This window comes from Phyllobates terribilis, unplaced genomic scaffold (genome assembly GCF_046119375.1).
Source record: "Phyllobates terribilis strain yellow unplaced genomic scaffold, ASM4611937v1 Scaffold_2__4_contigs__length_985480577, whole genome shotgun sequence".
NCBI classification, from domain to species: domain Eukaryota; kingdom Metazoa; phylum Chordata; class Amphibia; order Anura; family Dendrobatidae; genus Phyllobates; species Phyllobates terribilis.
The window spans coordinates 116564356-116584954 of record NW_027362762.1 but is presented as its reverse complement, the minus strand read 5'-3'; the positions used below and the strand labels follow the sequence as shown (position 1 = coordinate 116584954).

General features: G+C 45.5%; 1 protein-coding gene across 6 annotated transcripts in view; it reads right to left on the bottom strand.

Moving 5' to 3' along the window:
• Window positions 1-20599, bottom strand: part of NBEA (neurobeachin) — a 786732-nt gene that overhangs the window by 478708 nt on the left and 287425 nt on the right. For all 6 annotated transcript variants that reach the window (XM_073662535.1, XM_073662540.1, XM_073662538.1 and 3 more), the window contains exon 23: window positions 1923-2140. In XM_073662535.1, coding sequence (XP_073518636.1) covers window positions 1923-2140 — 218 coding nt within the window. The remainder of the gene's footprint in view (window positions 1-1922; window positions 2141-20599) is intronic.

The following is a 20599-nucleotide window of genomic DNA, read 5'->3' as shown; positions in this document are numbered from 1 at the left end:
TAAATACCTCTTCACTGAACAACAAGTCACACACTTACTTCCGTTTGCACTTACGCTCCGGTCACACTCAGCTCGCTCACACTCGCTAAGGAAAAAGATTTAAAAGTTTTGGTTTTTTTTTCCCCTTTTGCAGCAATGCACCCTACAGCTCAATGCACTTCCAAAAAAAAAAAAAAAAAAAGGCTGTAGCTGTTTTAAAGACAAGTTCAGCAAAACCTTTACATGGCTAGTCGGTTCATCTGTTACTAATAAACCAGTGCTTGAATTCATATGGAAATGAGGCTGAAGAGCTATTTGTAGATCTGAAGCCTCTGTCACTCCAGCTCTATTCCCTGCCCAGCGCCGCCTCCTCCTGCTTCCTCTATGCAGTGTGACTTCAGGCAAAAGAATCATCAGTCATGAAGGTAAAGGCGGTGCTGGGCAGGGAATAGAGCTGGAGTGACAGAGGCTTCAGATCTACAAATAGCTCTTCAGTCTCATTTGTATATCAATTCAAACACTGATTTCTCACTAATGAAGGAACGGACTGGCCATGTAAAAGTATTGCTAGACTTTCCTTTTCAAGAGCTACATGTACAGATGTATAGTTTGGGGGTCAAATCCTGCTGACAGATTTTCTTTAAGTAACTTAAGTTCACGGAACACAGTTGTAGAGAATGCGCCTCCAAAAAAAAATTTCTTTAAAAGTGGCTATCCCATAAAAAATGTCTAATGTCCTAACATAATGAAATACATTTTCTATTGCTCTCATGGACTTCATTTGTGCTGCTGCATCAGCTCTGGACAGAACCAGTGTTCTTCCCCCCTCTGGAAGCTGACAAAGCCCCTTATTTTTTCTACTGCATGAGTCTTTTTTGTTATATTACTATGCCACTGAAAGGTTTCTGTTCTTTCCCTGACAAGCAGGCCAGAAAGTGATTTCTACTGGTTGCTCTGTAGTGAATAGGGAATCTTTATGCAGAGACCTGTTGGTGGGGAGACTGAGCATGTGCAACCCCCAGCAGTGAGCTCATTAGGTGAACATGCACATTACTATTCACCATGAACACCAGGCAGCACCATACTATGCATGTAAATATCATCGCTGGAATGGCGCAGGCACTGGAGGGGAGTACAGGCTCTTATTTCATAAGAGGGATATTGCAACTGAGAAGGCGTTGTCTGAGTAGTGGAAAATCCCTTTATAGAGCCTGTGAGATAGTGAGGGTGGAATCATATGCGAGGGCCGTTATCCCTCAGAATGTGCTTAGAAGCATACTGAACTTACCATGCAAAATAAACTGAGTGTGGACTGGGTCAAGTTATATGAACAAGTCAGTTTAGAAAAACCTGATATTGCTTTTATTTTTGGAGAGATCTGGAGGATGGTAGTGGGACGGATCTCTCCCTCCTGTCAAGTTTTACAAGTGGCCCATGCCCACGGTTTTCATTTAAACCAGCAGTTAAGGTTTGGGTGTGTCAGTTTGTGTTGAATTTCACATGTAGCAGAGCTGAAGGCGCTGTGGACGTATGCCTCGCTGTGTGCAGCTAACACAGACTAGATCCAGAGAAGTGGGCAACCATGGTAGCACACGAGAACCTTACGGGGGTGCAAGTGCTAGCGGCACTGGACTTTATTTGCATAATGCCGTCTGTGATCCGGAGGCGAGTAATTTCCTGTGTGCAGTATTTGGACAATAAAGGGCGCTTTATTTCACTTGCCTGGGTCACTGTTTCACTAAATTCACTGGCGGAAACGCCGCTGCCTTACAAGCCTAAAAATGTCATAACACACAATAGATTTGCATGGTAAAGCCATGACATGGCCAGGCTACATGATACCTCCTTATGTCAGTAATACACCCCCCTCTGTCGAATTTTTAGTACTTTATATTTTAAGAATAGATGGACACTGCATAACAAAAAACACTGAAAAAAATTACCTTCTCCAAACATGGACATCAGTCTCCAGAGCAAACAGCAGATCTGTTAGTAAGCGCTGATGCATTGGGGACCACTTGAACTCTGGGATACGGAACATTGTGGTTCGGGGGCCGGGGCTGAACTGGCGGCGCTGCTCCTCGGTCATTGGCATGCCACGGAATCCCAAATCCACACGCAAGTCTCGTTCATGCTGACTGACAGTCCGGCCCTGAATAGCCTAGGAAAGAAGAAATCAAATGAAGAGAGGAAAATAAATCAAGACTGTGCATATAACATCAAGAACTTTTTTGATTTTCTAAACACAGCTGATAGATTCTTATAAATCCGCCCATAACATGGCAGTTTAATACTTTCTCTTGTATATATGACATAGTGAAAAAAAGATAATATATTTATTGTATATATCAAAAGATGATGTTGAGGGAAGTGAAGGACCTGCCATGTTGAATTTCAATGCCCAATTCTGCTTCTCTACCAGGAGATAAGCCATTGCCAAAAATGTCTGGTGGAGGCTTCATCTCGCCTCCTGGCACTGACACCATATGTATGTTCAGCCAAGTTGACCTTGCATTTGTATGGGGGTTTCAGGAGAGCTTGCAGACAAGAGTTATCAGAGGTGTATGGCCACCTCTAGGCCTCCCGCATATGACGGTAGAATGGCTAATAGCTGTATAAAGCCATAATACAGCACCCAGAAAAGTCTATGAGGATTTATTTGAATTTCCTATCCCTGTGTGATAAATATATATATTTTTTTTTACAGTGAATGTCACAACATAAAGGGATACATGCCTGTCCTACAATATGTATAAGTAAATATATTTCTAAATGTGCTTTTGACATGAAATTCTCACCAGATGTCTGTAACAACCCATCCACACAGACAAAGAAATCACTCCATAGATGTCCATAAATTATGTGTAATAATGAGAAATGACACAATGAAAAAGTATTGAACACGCTTACTGAAATGTATTTAATACTTCGTACACAAGCATTTGTTGGTGATGACCGCTTCAAGACGACTCCTGTATGGAGAAACTAGTCGCATGCATTGCTCAGGTGTGATTGATTCTTCCACACAAACCGTCTTCCCATCCTGAAGGTCTCGTCGGGTCCTTCTATGAACCCTGAGCTTTACTTCCTTCCATACATTTTCTATGTGATTCAAGTCAGGTGATTGGCTGGGCCATTCTATCAGCTTTATTTTCTTTCTCTGAAACCAAATGAGAGTTTCCTTGGTTGTGTGTTTGAGATCATTGTCTTGCTGAAATGTCCAGCTTCTCTTCATATTCATCATCCTGGTAGATGGCAGATTTTTTTCAAGAATGTCTCAGTACATTTGTCCACTCATCCTTCCTTCAATCACATGAAGTTTGCAGTGCCATATGCTGAAAAACAGCCCCACACCATGATGTTCCCATCTTCAAACTTCACTGTTGGTATGGTGTTTTTGGGCTAATATGCAGTGCCTTTTAGCCTTCAGACATGGTGTGTATTACGGCATTCAAAGAGTCTATTTTGGTCTCATCTGACAAGACTACTTTCCCAGTTTTTCACAGGCTTGTCTAAATGTTGTTGAGCAAACTGTAAAACGCGCTTGAACATGCTTTTTGTTCAGCAATGGAGTCTTACATGGTAAGCGTGCATACAGGCTATGAAGGTTGAATGAATTAACTGCAATTTTCTTTGAAACAATTGTACCTGCTGATTCCAGGTCTTTCTGTATCTCTCCACAGGTGCTGCCATCAGTATGTTTTGCAACAATGAGGTTGTGAAGGTCTTGAGACAGCTCACTGGTTGTACATATCATGAGATATTTTCTGTGTGGAACCTTGGTAATGAGACACCTTTTTATAGGCCATCAGTTGATATAATTTTTCACTAAGTGGCAGGATTGCCTTCTAATTACTGATAGATTTCAGTTGGTGCATAAAGCCATGACTTTCCATGGCTTTATGCACCTCTCTTTCTTTATGTGTTACTTTTCCCTGCGTCATTTCTCATTATTACACATAATTTATGGACATCTATGGTGTGATTTCTTTGCCTGTGTGGATTGGTTGGGTTGTTACTGACATCTGGTGAGAATTTCATGTCAATAGCATCTTTAGAAATATATTTACTTAGAAAATTGGTGACGTGCTCAATACTTATTTCACTAGCTGTATATTGAATGTTTACCTATAGCTCGGCACACACGGTGTGCTGCTGTATTCTGTATTTTTTCCAGTATTAACTCCAAGTGACAAAGCATTGGCTCCATGCAGAAGACTTTGCATCCAAGGCGCACGTCACCCATTGGCTTCTATGTTAAATAAATGCATGAAGAAAGAACACAAACTGTGCACTACTCCATATAGCAAGAAAAAAAATATATAAGGCCACTTTGGGGGCATGAAAACCTATAAATCCATATAATGTATGCGCTGGTAGCTTTCCCGGAACATACATCAAGTACATGCTGCAAATAGAGTGAAAAAAGCGCCAAACAGCATAGCCTTATTTTATGTCCAAGCAGTTTACCAGTTTGTGCCGTTCCAAAATAAATCACAGGAACGTTGGTTTATTAATCAACGCTATAGGGACTTTAGTACAAAAACATTTTTCAGAACGTAAAAAAAGAACGTAAAAAAAAATAACCACCATCATAAATATATTTACAAATTGTCCTTTTTATTCCCAGTGGTTAAACAAGGCAAATGTGATCCACCCCTGCCCCAATGCGGTAATAGCGACTTGTAGTTGTCACCGAGATCAAGTCCCATCTTCGGTTAAAGTCAAGTGCCTAGAAATCTACTGAAAAGGGAAGGTGCCATCAAAAAAAATCTTTTTTTCAGCAATTCAAAAAAATGAAAAATATTAGGGTATGTGCCTAATATTTGTGATCAGTACGGTCAGCGCTTTGAATGCAGTATACTCTATGCTGCGTCCAAAGCGCTGCACGCAGGTGAATCCGCATGTGTTCATTGAGCCACTCACTGCATCCTATACATTGCACTGATATAATTTCTCTTGCGGAGACTAGTGATTCCACAAGAGAAATTGACATGCTGCGGTCTGGAAAGACGCGCCATATGTCCGTATCCGCAGGTGCACGGAGACGCATAGTGGACATGGGATTTCTAGAAATCTCATCCACTTTGCTTGTAATGTACAACGCTGCGGCGGTTTGCACGCAGCCTTTACTGACCATGTGCACATATCCTAAATGTTTTAATTTTTTTTTTTTAAAAAATATCATCATTTGTTTTTAATGAAGTAAAATATGAAAAATAATTTTAAAAGGTTTGGTATTTTCACTTTTAAACACTAGGGGATGCAGCTGCTGAAATTTTCCATGAAAACCTAGTGTACAACTAGCTCACATTACGACTGCAGTAAATGTGGATGGGGTCATCTCACATGTGTGCGACATCACGCCTCCTCTCCTGGGTGTTTTCACAAAGATAAAAAAGGATGAAGTTTAGGATCACAGTGCGGAGCCATTATGTTGGTGATTGCCAATGATACTTACAAGTACAGTGTCACCGAGGACGGCCGGGAGCACCGATTCTGTTAATTGGTGCTGCTCGCTGTATAATAAACTGGGGTTAGATACGTGGAGTGTTACACACACTGGAATTATTCACTACACGTATCTAAATACAGGGCTAAGTGTAGCGTATCATGCATGACGGGATTAGATACACCAATCTATGACGTATCGCACATGATGGGATTAGACACACCAGTCTGGGGCGTAACGCGCATTTTGTTGGTGACTGTCAGTAATACTGACTAGTAGCCAGCATCACCGAGGACGGCACATGAGGAGATTGGATACAGCGCTCTGGGGAGTATGGCGCCTGATGAGATTAGATACACCGCTCTGGGACATATCGCATATGATAAATTAGATACATCTGTCTGGGGTGTATTGTGCATGATGGGATTAGATACACCAGTCCTGGGTGCATCGCAAATGATAGGATTAGATACAACAGTCTGGGGCGTATCGCGCATTTTGTTGGTGACTGCCGGTGATACTGACAAGTAGACGGAGCATGATGGGATTAGATACATCGGTGTGGGGCGTATTGTGCATGATGGGATAAGATAAACAGTTCTGGGGAGTATCGCGCATGATGGGATTAGATACACCAGTCTGGGGAGTATTGTGTATTTTGTTGGTGACTGCACACTACAACAAAATGGCTGCGATCTCCTCCCACAGTTGTGACCTGGACAACCCAAGTCACAACTAAGGCAGTCTCAATGCTAGAGATGCGGTAGCCGACCGCAGTCTCTTATGCCCATGGCTGCCATAAGTGAGGTGTGTAAGTGTCTTGCTCAGACACTTACACCCCCACCAAATGAAAATGGCAGCCCCCAGTGGCTAAAGTAAAAATTAATAAATAAAAACCTATTATAGTGGTACATTTCATTTTGTGTAAAAAAAATGATTATACACTGCTCAAAAAAATAAAGGGAACACTTAAACAACAGCATATAACTCCAAGTAAATCAAACTTCTGTGAAATCAAACTGTCCACTTAGCAAGCAACACTGATTGACAATCAATTTCACATGCTGTTGTGCAAATGGAATAGACAATAGATGGAAATTATTGGCAATTATCAAGACACACTCAATAAAGGAGTGGTTCTGCAGGTGGGGACCACAGACCACATCTCAGTACCAATGCTTTCTGGCTGATGTTTTGGTCACTTTTGAATGTTGGTTGTGCTTTCACACTCGTGGTAGCATGAGACGGACTCTACAACCCACAGTTGCTCAGGTAGTGCAGCTCATCCAGGATGGCTCATCAATGCGAGCTGTGGCAAGAAGGTTTGCTGTGTCTGTCAGTGTAGTGTCCAGAGGCTGGAGGCGCTACCAGGAGGCAGGCCAGTACACCAGGAGACGTGGAGGAGGCCGTAGGAAGGCAACTACCCAGCAGCAGGACCGCTACCTCCGCCTTTGTGCAAGGAGGAACAGGAGGAGCACTGCCAGAGCCCTGCAAAATGACCTCCAGCAGGCCACAAATGTGCATGTGTCTGCACAAACGGTTAGAAACCGACTCCATGAGGGTGGTTTGAGGGCCCGACGTCCACAGATGGGGGTTGTGCTCACAGCCCAACACCGTGCAGGACGCTTGGCATTTGCCACAGAACACCAGGATTGGCAAAGTCACCACTGGCGCCCTGTGCGCTTCACAGATGAAAGCAGGTTCACACTGAGCACATGTGACAGACGAGACAGAGTCTGGAGACGCCGTGGAGAGCGATCTGCTGCCTGCAACATCCTTCAGCATGACCGGTTTGGCAGTGGGTCAGTAATGGTGTGGGTGGCATTTCTTTTGGAGGGCCGCACAGCCCTCCATGTGGTCGCCAGAGGTAGCCTGATTGCCATTAGGTACCGAGATGAGATCCTCAGACCCCTTGTGAGACCATATGCTGGTGCGGTTGGTCCTGGGTTCCTCCTAATGCAGGACAATGCCAGACCTCATGTGGCTGGAGTGTGTCAGCAGTTCTTCCAAGATGAAGGCACTGAAGCTATGGACTGGCCCGCCCGTTTCCCAGACCTGAATCAGATTGAGCACATCTGGGACATCACGTCTCGCTCCATCCACCGTCGTCACGTTGCACCACAGACTGTCCAGGAGTTGGCGGATGCTTTAGTCCAGGTCTGGGACGACATCCCACAGGAAACCATCCGCAACCTCATCAGGAGCATGCCCAGGCGTTGTAGGGAGGTCATACAGGCACGTGGAGGCCACACACAATACTGAGCCTCATTTTGACTTGTTTTAAGGACATTACATCAAAGTTGGATGAGCCTGTAGTGTGTTTTTCCACTTTAATTTTGGGGGTGACTCCAAATCCAGGCCTCCATTGGTTAATAAATTTGATTTCCATTGGTGATTTTTGTGTGATTTTGTTGTCAGCACATTCAACTTTGTACAGAACAAAGTATTCAATGAGAATATTTCATTCATTCAGATCTAGGATGTGTTATTTGAATGTTCCCTTTATTTTTTTGAGCAGTGTATAATCAATAATTATTAATACAAAAGTAAAAATTGCGGCAACTTCCCTTTAACCCTAGAACGCATACCTGGGTCCTCGCAGGCCCGCCCTGTTAATTATTTTCTATTTTCTGCAAATTACTTTAGTTAGAATTTTGAAACTCTAGGTATTCCTCAGGTATATAGTTGTTTGTCATTTTTGTTTGAGTTATTCCATGTTATTTGCACACGGGCCTAAAAGGCCCCAGGTATGTGAAAATGTAGATTTTTGTGGTCATGCATTCTAGGGTTAAGAATACACTTTTATATTTTTTACAATACCCATCATCATCTTACTTTTTGCAGCGTTTTTCACCCATTCTTAGACTGTGCTCACAAAATGCCAATTTTGCTGGGCTTTTTTGTGGCATCTTGGGATGCTCTTTTTTTGGGTGTGGATCACATGTTTTCATCTACAGGAAATGTTTAATAAAATTTGTTTTATTCACCAAAAATGCAGCAAAAAAACACTGCAAGAATGCAACAAAACTGGTTATTTTTGCACTCACTCATGACTTTCTATGGGTGAAAAAACACTGAAATAATTGACATGCTGCAGATTTAAAAAAAACACTGCAGTTCTCAAATTTGGTCAGGAATAAAAAACAAATAAAAGTGTGCATGAGATTTCTGAAATCTCATATCTTTAGCGTGTACTGTAAAATGCAGTTGGTTTGCATAAATAAGGCAGCAAAAACGTTGCATGTCAACATACCCTAAAAATGAATGTGAAAAGAATGCACTAATAAATGCATAAAAATGCACAGAAAAGGGCGGCAAAAACGCATGTTTTTATGCCAATAGATAGGTTTTTGATGCAGAAATGTCAGCATGTTTGCAGCAAATCTGTAACGTGCACAATCCCTTTATGGTGACTAGAGGTTCTCATCACAGCTCACAAAAACTACATCAGACAAGCGTATTTAAAAAAATAATTTGATTTTATCTCCTCATTGCCCAGGTAGCTGACAATAGGCCAGGATTCTGCGGTGCATTGGGAAAGGGAACTGGGGAAGTCCTTCTCTGACTCACAATGGGATAAATGTTTCTTCCTAACACATAAAACCTCGATAGGGTCCAAAGCTCAGGAAACCTCCTTCAAAATTATCTCTAGATGGTACCGGGTACCAGCAGTCCTTCATAGATGGTACCCAGTGGTCTCAGACAGATGTTGGAGATGTGGGGAGGGGGAAGGGACAATGTCGCACATATGGTGGGGGTGCCCTATAATAAATGCATTTTGGGCAAAGGTGGTTCCCATGATTGAGAAAATAACTGGTTTGTCTCTCCCTAATACGCCAGAAGCCCTCCTTTTATCAATGTTACCAATAAGTAAACGTAGTTATAAAAGGTCATCAATAGGCTACCTAATACAGGCGGCTAAGAATGTCATTCCACGACACTAGAAAAGCAGAGACCCACCCACTGTGGAGGAATGGTTTGCGGAGATCTCCCTCCTTAATAGGATGGAGCATCTGATTGCCATCTCACCGGCTGATGTTGATAGATACTGTGTGATTTGGAGGGATTGGATGGATTTCCAAAACTCTGACGCCTACCATCTAGCCCCCAACTAAAGTTATCCGGGATGTCGTCACAACAATGATCATAATCGCACTCTATTGATTGGTGGTCTGACGTGGTCCGCTCCCTCTCTCTCTATCTTTCATATGGAAAAATACATGCTTGATCTGGATATTGATGGAAAACCCTCCCTGTACCCCCCCAATGTACTGTAGTTATGCATAGATTTATAGTTACGTTACCCCTTTTAATATGTATATTGTATTTTCTTGTACTTTTTCAACACAAAAAATAAAAAAAAAACTTGAATTTGAAAAATAATTTGATTTTCATCCAGGAAAAAAAGACAATTTTCATCTACATTGTAATCTGTATTCTATTCATACGCCGTCCATTTGTCCAATTCTGACATTTTTTTTATACGTCAGCAGTCAATAAAATCTACAAGGCCAAATACAGTTTCCTACATTAATAATGGCAATCTACAGTATATAAATAAAAATGTAAATGTTCGTTTGTTCAAAATCTTTAATCTCCGAAAGTTCTTCACCGATTGCTTTGTAATTTTGACACAACGTTGCATTCGAATACATGCATGTTTTTATATACCTACTATGTTTTTATATACTAGCTGTTGGAAGTAAAAGCAACAGCGAGAGGGGGGTGTTACGAGCTCAGTCCCAGGCTGGCTCTCTCCGGCCGCCCGGAATTCTCCCCCTTAGTGACATCTCATTCATAAACCCTTGTCCCTCTCCTTCATTAGCCCCAGCCGTTGCCTGTGCTCTGCAACTTTCGTGTCCCCCGTGGGGGTTGTTGAGGGGGGGGGGGGTGACGAGAGTGAGGCTGCACAGAGAGGCGCAGGCCACGGCCTCTGCTCTGGGCGCTGAGCTGGACCCAAGCCTCGCAGCAGTGGGTGGATAGCGAGTAAGTGCAAATCCCACTGTGCCACTGGCGAGAGCGGCGCGGTGATCTGGCCGGTACCGGCCCAGGACATCTCAAGCGGATCGTCCCCTCTGCTGCCTCCTGCCTTCATCTCTGCGCCCCCTCCTGTACTAGGGAATTGCATAACTAGCAATCCCTGACATGACAGGCTCCATTGTGACACCTGACAGCAAGTACCGACCTCTTCAGTGATCTGTGCAGAGTACAGGCCTGCAGGAGTCACAGGGTACAGGCTGCCACCATGCCTGCCTGATGGGTACAACCATCAACAGCGCCAGCATTGCCCCATCTGATATATATACAGTACAGACCAATAGTTTGGACACATATTCTCATTTAAAGATTTTTCTGCATTTTCATGACTATGAAAATTGTACATTCACACTGAAGGCATCAAAACTATGAGTTAACACATGTGGAATTATATACTTAACAAAAAAGTGTGAAACAACTGAAAATATGTCTTATATTCTAGGTTCTTCAAAGTAGCCACCTTTTGCTTTGATGACTGCTTTGCACACTCTTGGCATTCTCTTGATGAGCTTCAAGAAGTAGTCACCGGAAATGGTCTTCCAACAATCTTGAAGGAGTTCCCAGAGATGCTTAGCACTTGTTGGCACTTTTGCCTTCACTCTGCGGTCCAGCTCACCCCAAACCATCTCCATTGGGTTCAGGTCTGGTGACTGTGGAGGCCAGGTCATCTGGCGTAGCACCCCATCACTCTCCTTCTTGGTCAAATAGCCCTTACACAGCCTGGAGGTGTGTTTGGGGTCATTGTCCTGTTGAAAAATAAATGATGGTCCAACTAAACGCAAACCGGATGGAATAGCATGCCGCTGCAAGATGCTGTGGTAGCCATGCTGGTTCAGTATGCCTTCAATTTTGAATAAATCCCCAACAGTGTCACCAGCAAAGCACCCCCACACCATCACACCTCCTCCTCCATGCTTCATGGTGGGAACCAGGCATGTAGAGTCCATCCGTTCACCTTTTCTGCGTCGCACAAAGACTTGGTGGTTGGAACCAAAGATCTAAATTTGGACTCATCAGATCAAAGCACAGATTTCCACTGGTCTAATGTCCATTCCTTGTGTTCTTTAGCCCAAACAAGTCTCTTCTGCTTGTTGCCTGTCCTTAGCAGTGGTTTCCTAGCAGCTATTTTACCATGAATGCCTGCTGCACAAAGTCTCCTCTTAAAAGTTGTTGAAGAGATGTGTCTGCTGCTAGAACTCTGTGTGGCATTGACCTGGTCTCTAATCTGAGCTGCTGTTAACCTGCGATTTCTGAGGCTGGCGACTCGGATAAACTTATCCTCAGAAGCAGAGGTGACTCTTGGTCTTCATTTCCTGGGGCGGTACTCATGTGAGCCAGTTTCTTTGTAGCGCTTGATGGTTTTTGCAACTGCACTTGGGGACACTTTCAAAGTTTTCCCAATTTTTCGGACTGACTGACCTTCATTTCTTAAAGTTATGATGGTCACTCGTTTTTCTTTACTTAGCTGCTTTTTTCTTGCCATAATACAAATTCTAACAGTCTATTCAGTAGGACTATCAGCTGTGTATTCACCAGACTTCTGCACAACACAACTGATGGTCCCAACCCCATTTATAAGGCAAGAAATCCCACTTATTAAACCTGACAGGGCACACTTGTGAGGTGAAAACCATTTCCGGTGACTACCTCTTGAAGCTCATCAAGAGAATGCCAAGAGTGTGCAAAGCAGTCATCAAAGCAAAAGGTGGCTACTTTGAAGAACCTAGAATATAATTCATATTTTCAGTTGTTTCACACTTTTTTGTTAAGTATATAATTCCACATGTGTTAATTCATAGTTTTGATGCCTTCAGTGTGAATGTACAATTTTCATAGTCATAAAAATACAGAAAAATCTTTAAATGAGAAGGTGTGTCCAAACTTTTGGTCTGTACTGTATGTATATGTATATATATATATATATATATATATATATATATATATATATATATATCTATCTATCCTTCTCTATATAAATAAAAATGTGAATATATACAGTGCCTACAAGTAGTATTCAACCCCCTGCAGATTTAGCTGGTTTGATAAGATGCAAATAAGTTAGAGCCTTCAAACTGCAAACGAGAGTAGGTTTTATGAACAGAAGCATAAATCTTACAAACCAAAAAGTTATGTTGCTCAGTTGAATTTTATTAAATTTTAAGCATAAAAGTGTGGGTCAATTATTATTCAACCCCTATGTTTAATATTTTGTGGAATAACCCTTGTTTGCAATTACAGCTAATAATCGTCTTTTATAAGACCTCATCAGGCCGGCACAGGTCTGTGGAGTTATCTTGGCCCACTCCTCCATGCAGATCTTCTCCAAGTTATCTAGGTTCTTTGGGTGTCTCATGTGGACTTTATTCTTGAGCTCCTTCCACAAGTTTTCAATTGGGTTAAGGTCAGGAGACTGACTAGGCCACTCCAACACCTTGACTTTTTCCCTCTTGAACCAGGCCTTGGTTTTCTTGGCTGTGTGCTTTGGATCGTTGTCTTGTTGGAAGATGAAATTACGACCCATCTTAAGATCCTTGATGGAGGAGCGGAGGTTCTTGGCCAAAATCTCCAGGTAGGCCGTGCTATCCATCTTCCCATGGATGCGGCCCAGATGGCCAGGCCCCTTGGCTGAGAAACAGCCCCACAGCATGATGCTGCCACCACCATGCTTGACTGTAGGGATGGTATTCTTGGGGTCGTATGCAGTGCCATCCAGTCTCCAAACGTCACGTGTGTGGTTGGCACCAAAGATCTCGATCTTGGTCTCATCAGACCATAGAACCTTGAACCAGTCTGTCTCAGAGTCCTCCAAGTGATCATGAGCAAACTGTAGACGAGCCTTGACATGACGCTTTGAAAGTAAAGGTACCTTACAGGCTCGTCTGGAACGGAGACCATTGCGGTGGAGTACGTTACTTATGGTATTGACTGAAACCAATGTCCCCACTGCCATGAGATCTTCCCGGAGCTCCTTCCTTGTTGTCCTTGGGTTAGCCTTGACTCTTCGGACAAGCCTGGCCTCGGCACGGGAGGACACTTTCAAAGGCTGTCCAGGCCGTGGAAGGCTAACAGTAGTTCCATAAGCCTTCCACTTACGATGATGCTCCCAACAGTGGAGACAGGTAGGCTCAACTCCTTGTAAAGGGTTTTGTACCCCTTGCCAGCCTTGTGACCCTCCACGATCTTGTCTCTGATGGCCTTGGAATGCTCCTTTGTCTTTCCCATGTTGACCATGTCTGAGTGCTGTTCACAAGTTTGGGGAGGGTCTTAAATAGTCAGAAAAGGCTGGCAAAAGAGATCTTTAATCCACACATGTGAAGCTCATTATTCTTGGTGCCTGAACTACTTCTTAATACTTTAGGGGGACCAAACAGAATTCTTGTGGTTTGAGGGGTTGAATAATAAATGACACTCTGAATTAACTTTTAACGTTTTAAAAAAAAAACAAAAACAAAATTTGCTGCAGAGCATTTCCCACTTCCAGGCTGATCTACAGTACAAATGTCACAATGCCAAGTTAATTCCGCATGTGTCAACCAGCTAAATCTGCAGGGGGTTGAATACTACTTGTAGGCACTGTATATATATTTTATATATATATACTGTATATAATCTATATAAATAAAAATGAACGTTGCATTGGAATACACACTTGTTTTTATATACCTACTATGTTTTTATATACCAGCTATTGGACGTAAAAGCAACACACGCTATACCCAAACAAAAAATATTGCATACCCACAAGCATTGTGAAGTTAAATATTTTAGAAATGTGCGCTTTCTCTTTTATTTCTTTTCCATTTAACCAGACTGAGCCACAGCAACGAGTGGCCGGGTACAGCTAGTATATCCATGAGAATCGTACTTGAAATGCAGAAGAGATCAGTGCATGGCGGCGACATTTGAACAGCACTATGTAATAGCATTGGTCTGTGTGCTAGCGGATTCTAACACGGACAGCGTACTTCTGAACGAGCCCTAAATCTTGGTAATGTTGATGGATTTTTTATTTTTGCAAATCGACGATAGGTTAAATACACAAGGTAAATTTTCCCCAAATAGCAGAGATCATCAAAGCATAAAACTTCAGTAGCCAAACCTGTATACAAGTACTGGAGTACCGGCCCTGGAGGAAACTGATAGCCATGCCCCCTTTTTAGGCCACTCCACACCCCTACCGTGCTCTTGGATGTGTCCTGGAGAACTATCAAAGCCGGAAAAATAACTATGCAGAATTGATGATCAATAAAAATTGTAAAGAAAGAAACGCCACTGCTTGTTTTGAAAGAATGTTGTCCCAACTGGAAAACATCTGCCTCCATGTACAATTATAGTATATGGGGGTCTCACAGGATGGTTCCCATTTGCCCCCCTTCTGCTAGATAGAGTACCTGGTGGACTTGGTGTGACCATCTATTACAAGTATCACCTCTAAATTGTAATTGTATCCGACTGTTATCCTTAGGCCACAGCCCCACTATCAGTATTTGGTCAGTATTCGGTCAGTATTTTTTCTCAGGAGTGGGAGCCAAAACCAGGTGAGGAACAATCAGAGAAAAGGTATAATAGGAACAAGTCACCAATTCTGCATTTATCACCCACTCCTGGTTTTTGCTCCCACTCCTGAGAATATATACTGACCAAATGCTGATAGTGGGGTCGTGGCCTTGGGAGCAATGTCAGGTATATAACATAATTAGTTTTTGCATTTGGCTGCTCACGTTTTGCTGTAGAATATGGCGCTCGCTGCCATGCAATAATCTAACTGGAATACCCAAAGCAGGTACATAGCATAAGTATTGTCTCCTACTCCGGATAATAATCAGCCACCCTGGGCTGCGACAGCTAGCCGACCAATGTAGCCTCCAAACCTTCCTCAATACCCAAAAGAAGTGGAGTCACAATGCAGACTGATAGATAGCAAATTCTTGATTAAAGGTGGCGTGTTATGAAATAAAAGGAGTTATCCACTTTTAGGAACAATATATAATTTTTTTTTTATCTGAAATGCATGTATTTGGGGCTAAAAATAATTTTTGCAATTCTGCTTCATTAAAAATTTTGCACCACTTTGCTTTTGCAGACTCCTTTGGTTTGTGGTTATAAATAAGCTCAGGATAGATCAGAAAAAGACATAAGAGAGATACAAACTTTCCTGTCATTCAATCAGAATGAACTCTTTGACGGATTCTCAGTAAACTCATTCTGCAGCCACTAATATACATACAGTGCAACACAGGGTCTACATAAGGTATACATGGATGGTGCAAAATGTTTAATGAAATCCAATTGCAAATCTGTTTTTTTTTCAGCACCAAATGCATGCAAAATATCCCAAAAGGTGGACAAATCCCCTTTCATTTCAGCCTCCTGGAAGACAGAGAGAGCGCAGCCTCTCCTCCAGAGACCAAGGATCGACAGGGGAGATGTATAAAGACCAGACCTGGACAAACTGCAGCCCGTAAGCCAAATCTGGCCCTCTGGCTGTTCCAGTCTGACCTGTGGACCGAGACAGTCGAAGGGCTGAAACAGTGGCCCACAGTCCGAACCCTGTCCTTTCCCACCCCAGACCGCCACCCACTGTCACCATGCAACCTCAGTATGCAGACAGCAGTGAATACATTGGCGGAAGACGGTGCCGCCAGCTTCATATTCCACCAATCAGCGTGTGAGACAGCAGACGTTGTAACGGGTCTGGGAGGCAGAACCTCTGAGCAACTATACAAGGGGGCGATCCTTGTAAGGAAGCGGGTGGTGACCAGGGAAGACGGGCAGGTAGTCACAGCAGGTGACCGGGACAGTCTCTGGGTAAACGGGCAGGAGGTCACGGCAAGTGACCGGGACAGTCTCTGGGTAAACGGGCAGGAGGTCACAGCAAGTGCCCGGGGCAGTCTCTGGGTAAACGGGCAGGAGGTCACAGCAAGTGCCCGGGGCAGTCTCTGGGTAAACGGGCAGGAGGTCACAGCAAGTGACCGGGACAGTCTCTGGGTATAGGGTTGGTATGACCTGTGACGGCTGAGCCTCCAGGTAGGCTAGCAGGCGGATGGCAGGTGTGTGCTCCCAGGTGAGCAGGCGAGAGTCTCTGGATAAGCAGGTGGTCACAGCATGTGACGGCGGAGCCTCCAGGTAGGCTAACAGGCGGATGGCAGGTGTGTGCTCCCAGGTGAGCAGGCGAGAGTCTCTGGATAAGCAGGTGGTCACAGCATGTGACGGCGGAGCCTCCAGGTAGGCTAACAGGCAGATGCAGAGGAGTGCTCCCAGGTGAGCAGGCGAGAGTCTCTGGATAAGCAGGTGGTCACAGCATGTGACGGCAGAGCCTCCAGGCAGGCTAACTGGCAGGTAGCAGATGAGCGCTCCCAGGTGAGCAGGCAAGAGTCTCTGGACTGGCAGATGGTCACAGCACGTGACGGCAGAGCCTCCAGGTAGGCTAACAGACAGGTAGCAGGTGAGCGCTCCCAGGTGAGCGGGCAAGCTGGTCCATAGACAGACTGACAGGTGTCGGAAGGCAAACCGTCGGACCTCAGGCTAGCAAGCAGGAAAGCGGATGACAGGCAGGAATCAGGCAGCAAACTGGCAGGTAACTGGCAGGTAACAGGCAACGGGACCTGAGGGCTGAAGCAGAGTAGTGAACAGTGCAACAACATTGCTCGGGCACCTCCATTTTGGAGGAGGTGCCTTATATATGGTGAAGTCCTCCGGCCATTGGCCGGGGACTCCTTAGGACGGCGCGCGCGGCCCCTTTAAGAGGGGGGGAGCGCGCGCCCTAAGCACCGTGGCCGGGAAGGAGCGCGCGCTGCCAGCAGAGCGGGAGGAGGACGCCGGGCTCGGAGCGGAGAGGTGAGGGGAACAGCGTCCCTGCCTAGCAGGGGGCAGGGACGCCGACGCTACAGTACCCCCCCTTTAGGCCCCCCCTTTTTTAGGCCAGACAGAAATTTAGCAAGGATAAGAGGGGCATGGATGTTCTCCCGGGGCTCCCACGTTCTCTCCTCAGGACCAAACCCCTTCCAATCTACTAGAAAAAAGGTCTTTCCTCTTACCCTTTTAGTGGCCAGAATGTTCTCTACCTCAAACTCGTCTTCAGCAGAAACCGGAGCAGGAGGCGTACCTGTAGACTTGGAAAAAGAGTTAAGTACCACGGGTTTGAGGAGAGATACATGGAAGGAGTTAGGGATCCGTAGGTTGGCCGGGAGTTTCAATTTATAGGCCACCGGGTTGATCTGACTGATAACCTCCAGAGGACCGATGAACCGAGGCCCTAACTTATAGGAAGGAATCTTGAGCCGGACATACTTGGACGAGAGCCAGACTTCATCCCCAGGACGGAATTGTGGAGGATCCAGACGTTTTTTGTCAGCGTGTCTTTTCATCCGCTCGGACGACTGAAGGAGTGCGGATCGGGTACTCTCCCAAATGGAGGAAAATTTGTTAACGAGAGATTCCGCAGCCGGATTATCCACCGAGGTGGAGACGGGAAATGGGATCCGAGGATGCTGACCGAAGACTACAAAAAAAGGGGATTTGGAGGAAGATTCGCTCTCGTGGTTATTGTACGAGAATTCAGCCCATGGCAGGAGATCCACCCAGTCAGAATGGTGGGCATTAACGAAGTGCCGGAGGTAACTGGTCAGGTTATGATTGATCCGCTCCACTTGACCATTAGACTGTGGGTGGTAAGCGGAAGAGAAGTCCAGGGTGACGTCTAGCAGTTTACAAGTGGCTCTCCAGAAGCGTGAGGTGAACTGTACCCCACGATCCGACACGATGTGGAGGGGCAGGCCATGAAGACGAAAGATGTGGCGGATAAAATCTTTAGCCAGCTCGGGTGCAGACGGGAGGCCTGGCAGGGGAACGAAATGAGCCATCTTGGAAAAGCGGTCAGCGACCACCCAAATGACCGTACAACCAGCAGAGACGGGGAGATCAGTTATGAAGTCCATAGCTATATGCTGCCAGGGGGCAGCAGGTACAGGAAGCGGAAGGAGGCGACCGGCTGGCAGATGTCTCGGAACCTTGTTGCGGGCGAAGGACACACAGGCAGAAACAAAGTCAATTACGTCCTTGTGCAGGGTAGGCCACCAGTAGTGCCGGGTAATAAGCTGGAGGGTCTTTTTCTGACCGGCGTGGCCAGCTAGTTTAGACGAGTGACCCCAGTGTAGGATCTTCTCCCGATCAGGTACTGATACGAACGTCTTACCGGGAGGGAGACGATTTAGACTCACGGGAGCCACCTGCATTACTCTGGCGGGATCGATGATGTGTTTAGGTTCCTCCTCGAGATCAGACACCAGAAAGGATCGGGACAAGGCGTTCGCCTTGATGTTTTTGTCAGCCGGGCGAAAATGAAGAACAAAATCAAAGCGAGCAAAAAACAAGGACCACCGGGCTTGGCGCGGGTTAAGTCTCTGGGCATGCTGGAGGTAAGCCAAGTTCTTGTGGTCAGTGTAAATTATTACCGGGTGAAGAGCCCCTTCGAGCAGGTAACGCCACTCCTCCAATGCCAGCTTGATGGCCAATAACTCTCGATCTCCTATGGAATAGTTGCGCTCCGAAGGGGAGAAGAGTTTGGAGAAGAAGCCACAAGTTACCATTCTCCCGGAAGACGATTTTTGGGTAAGTACCGCTCCGGCTCCAGAGGAGGAGGCGTCAACTTCCAGGAAGAACTGCTTGTTGCCATCTGGGCGATGCAGCACCGGGGCGGAAGAGAAGGCCTGTTTTAAGGAAAAAAAGGCCTCCTCTGCTTCGGGCGGCCACTCTTTGGGATTAGTGCCCTTACGGGTGAGCGCAGAAATTGGGGCAGTCCGGGAAGAGAAGTGCGGTATGAAGAGGCGGTAGTAGTTGGCGAAGCCCAGGAACCGCTGAATGGCCTTCAACCCCTCCGGTCGAGGCCACTTCTCGATGGCAGACAGTTTCTCAGGATCCATTCGTAGGCCGGTCTGAGAAATTATGTAGCCCAAAAACGGAAGCGAGGTCTGCTCAAAAAGGCACTTCTCATATTTAGCGAAGAGGTGGTTCTGCCAGAGCCTGAGCAGGACCTGACGAACATCCCTCCGGTGAGTCTGGAGATCCGGAGAGAAGACCAAGATGTCGTCCAGGTACACCACCACGCAGGAGTAGAGAAGGTCCCGGAAGATGTCATTGACCAACTCTTGAAAGACGGCGGGAGCGTTACAGAGACCGAAGGGCATTACCAGATATTCATAGTGGCCGTCCCGGGTGTTGAATGCCGTCTTACATTCATCCCCCTGACGGATACGGACCAGGTTGTACGCCCCACGAAGGTCCAGTTTGGTGAAGATTCTAGCCCCCCTCAGACGATCAAATAATTCCGGAATGAGCGGAAGGGGGTACTTATTCTTCACCGTGATCTGGTTTAGGCCTCTATAGTCTATGCAGGGACGGAGAGAGCCGTCCTTCTTTTTAACGAAGAAGAAGCTTGCTCCCGCCGGGGAGGTAGATTTCCAGATAAATCCCCGGGCCAGGTTCTCCTCAATATATTCGGACATAGACCGGGTCTCAGCAGCGGACAATGGGTAAATACGCCCACGGGGAGGAGTAGTACCGGGTAACAGGTCGATAGGGCAGTCGTATGGTCTATGAGGGGGTAGTGTCTCTGCCTCCTTTTTATTAAAGACATCAGCATATGACCAATAAGGAATCGGAAGTCCAGGTAGATTAGCTGGGGTAGGAGAAGGACGGACGGGATGGACGGGAACCAAACAAGTCTTATGGCAGTCCTGTCCCCAGCGAAGGACTTCTCCGGTCTGCCAGTCAAGCACGGGTGCATGTCTCTGCAGCCAAGGTAGGCCTAGCAAGAGGGCATGAGAGAGTCCAGGCAGAACATGAAAGGAGATACTCTCAGAATGCAGCATTCCCACCTGCAGAGTAATGGATTCGGTGATGAGTTGGATGGGACGTGGTAAGAGGCCCCCATCCACGGCAGCGACAGATAAGGGTACAGCCAGAGGTTTGGTGGGGATGCGGTATTTCTCTACCAGGGACTGTGAAATAAGATTCCCGGCTGCTCCAGAGTCAAGTTGGGCTAGTTCGAAATAACGGTTCTCCCCGCAGACGATTGAGACTGACAACAGTAGAGATGGAGAGGATTTATTCTTGTCTAGGACGACCTCTCTG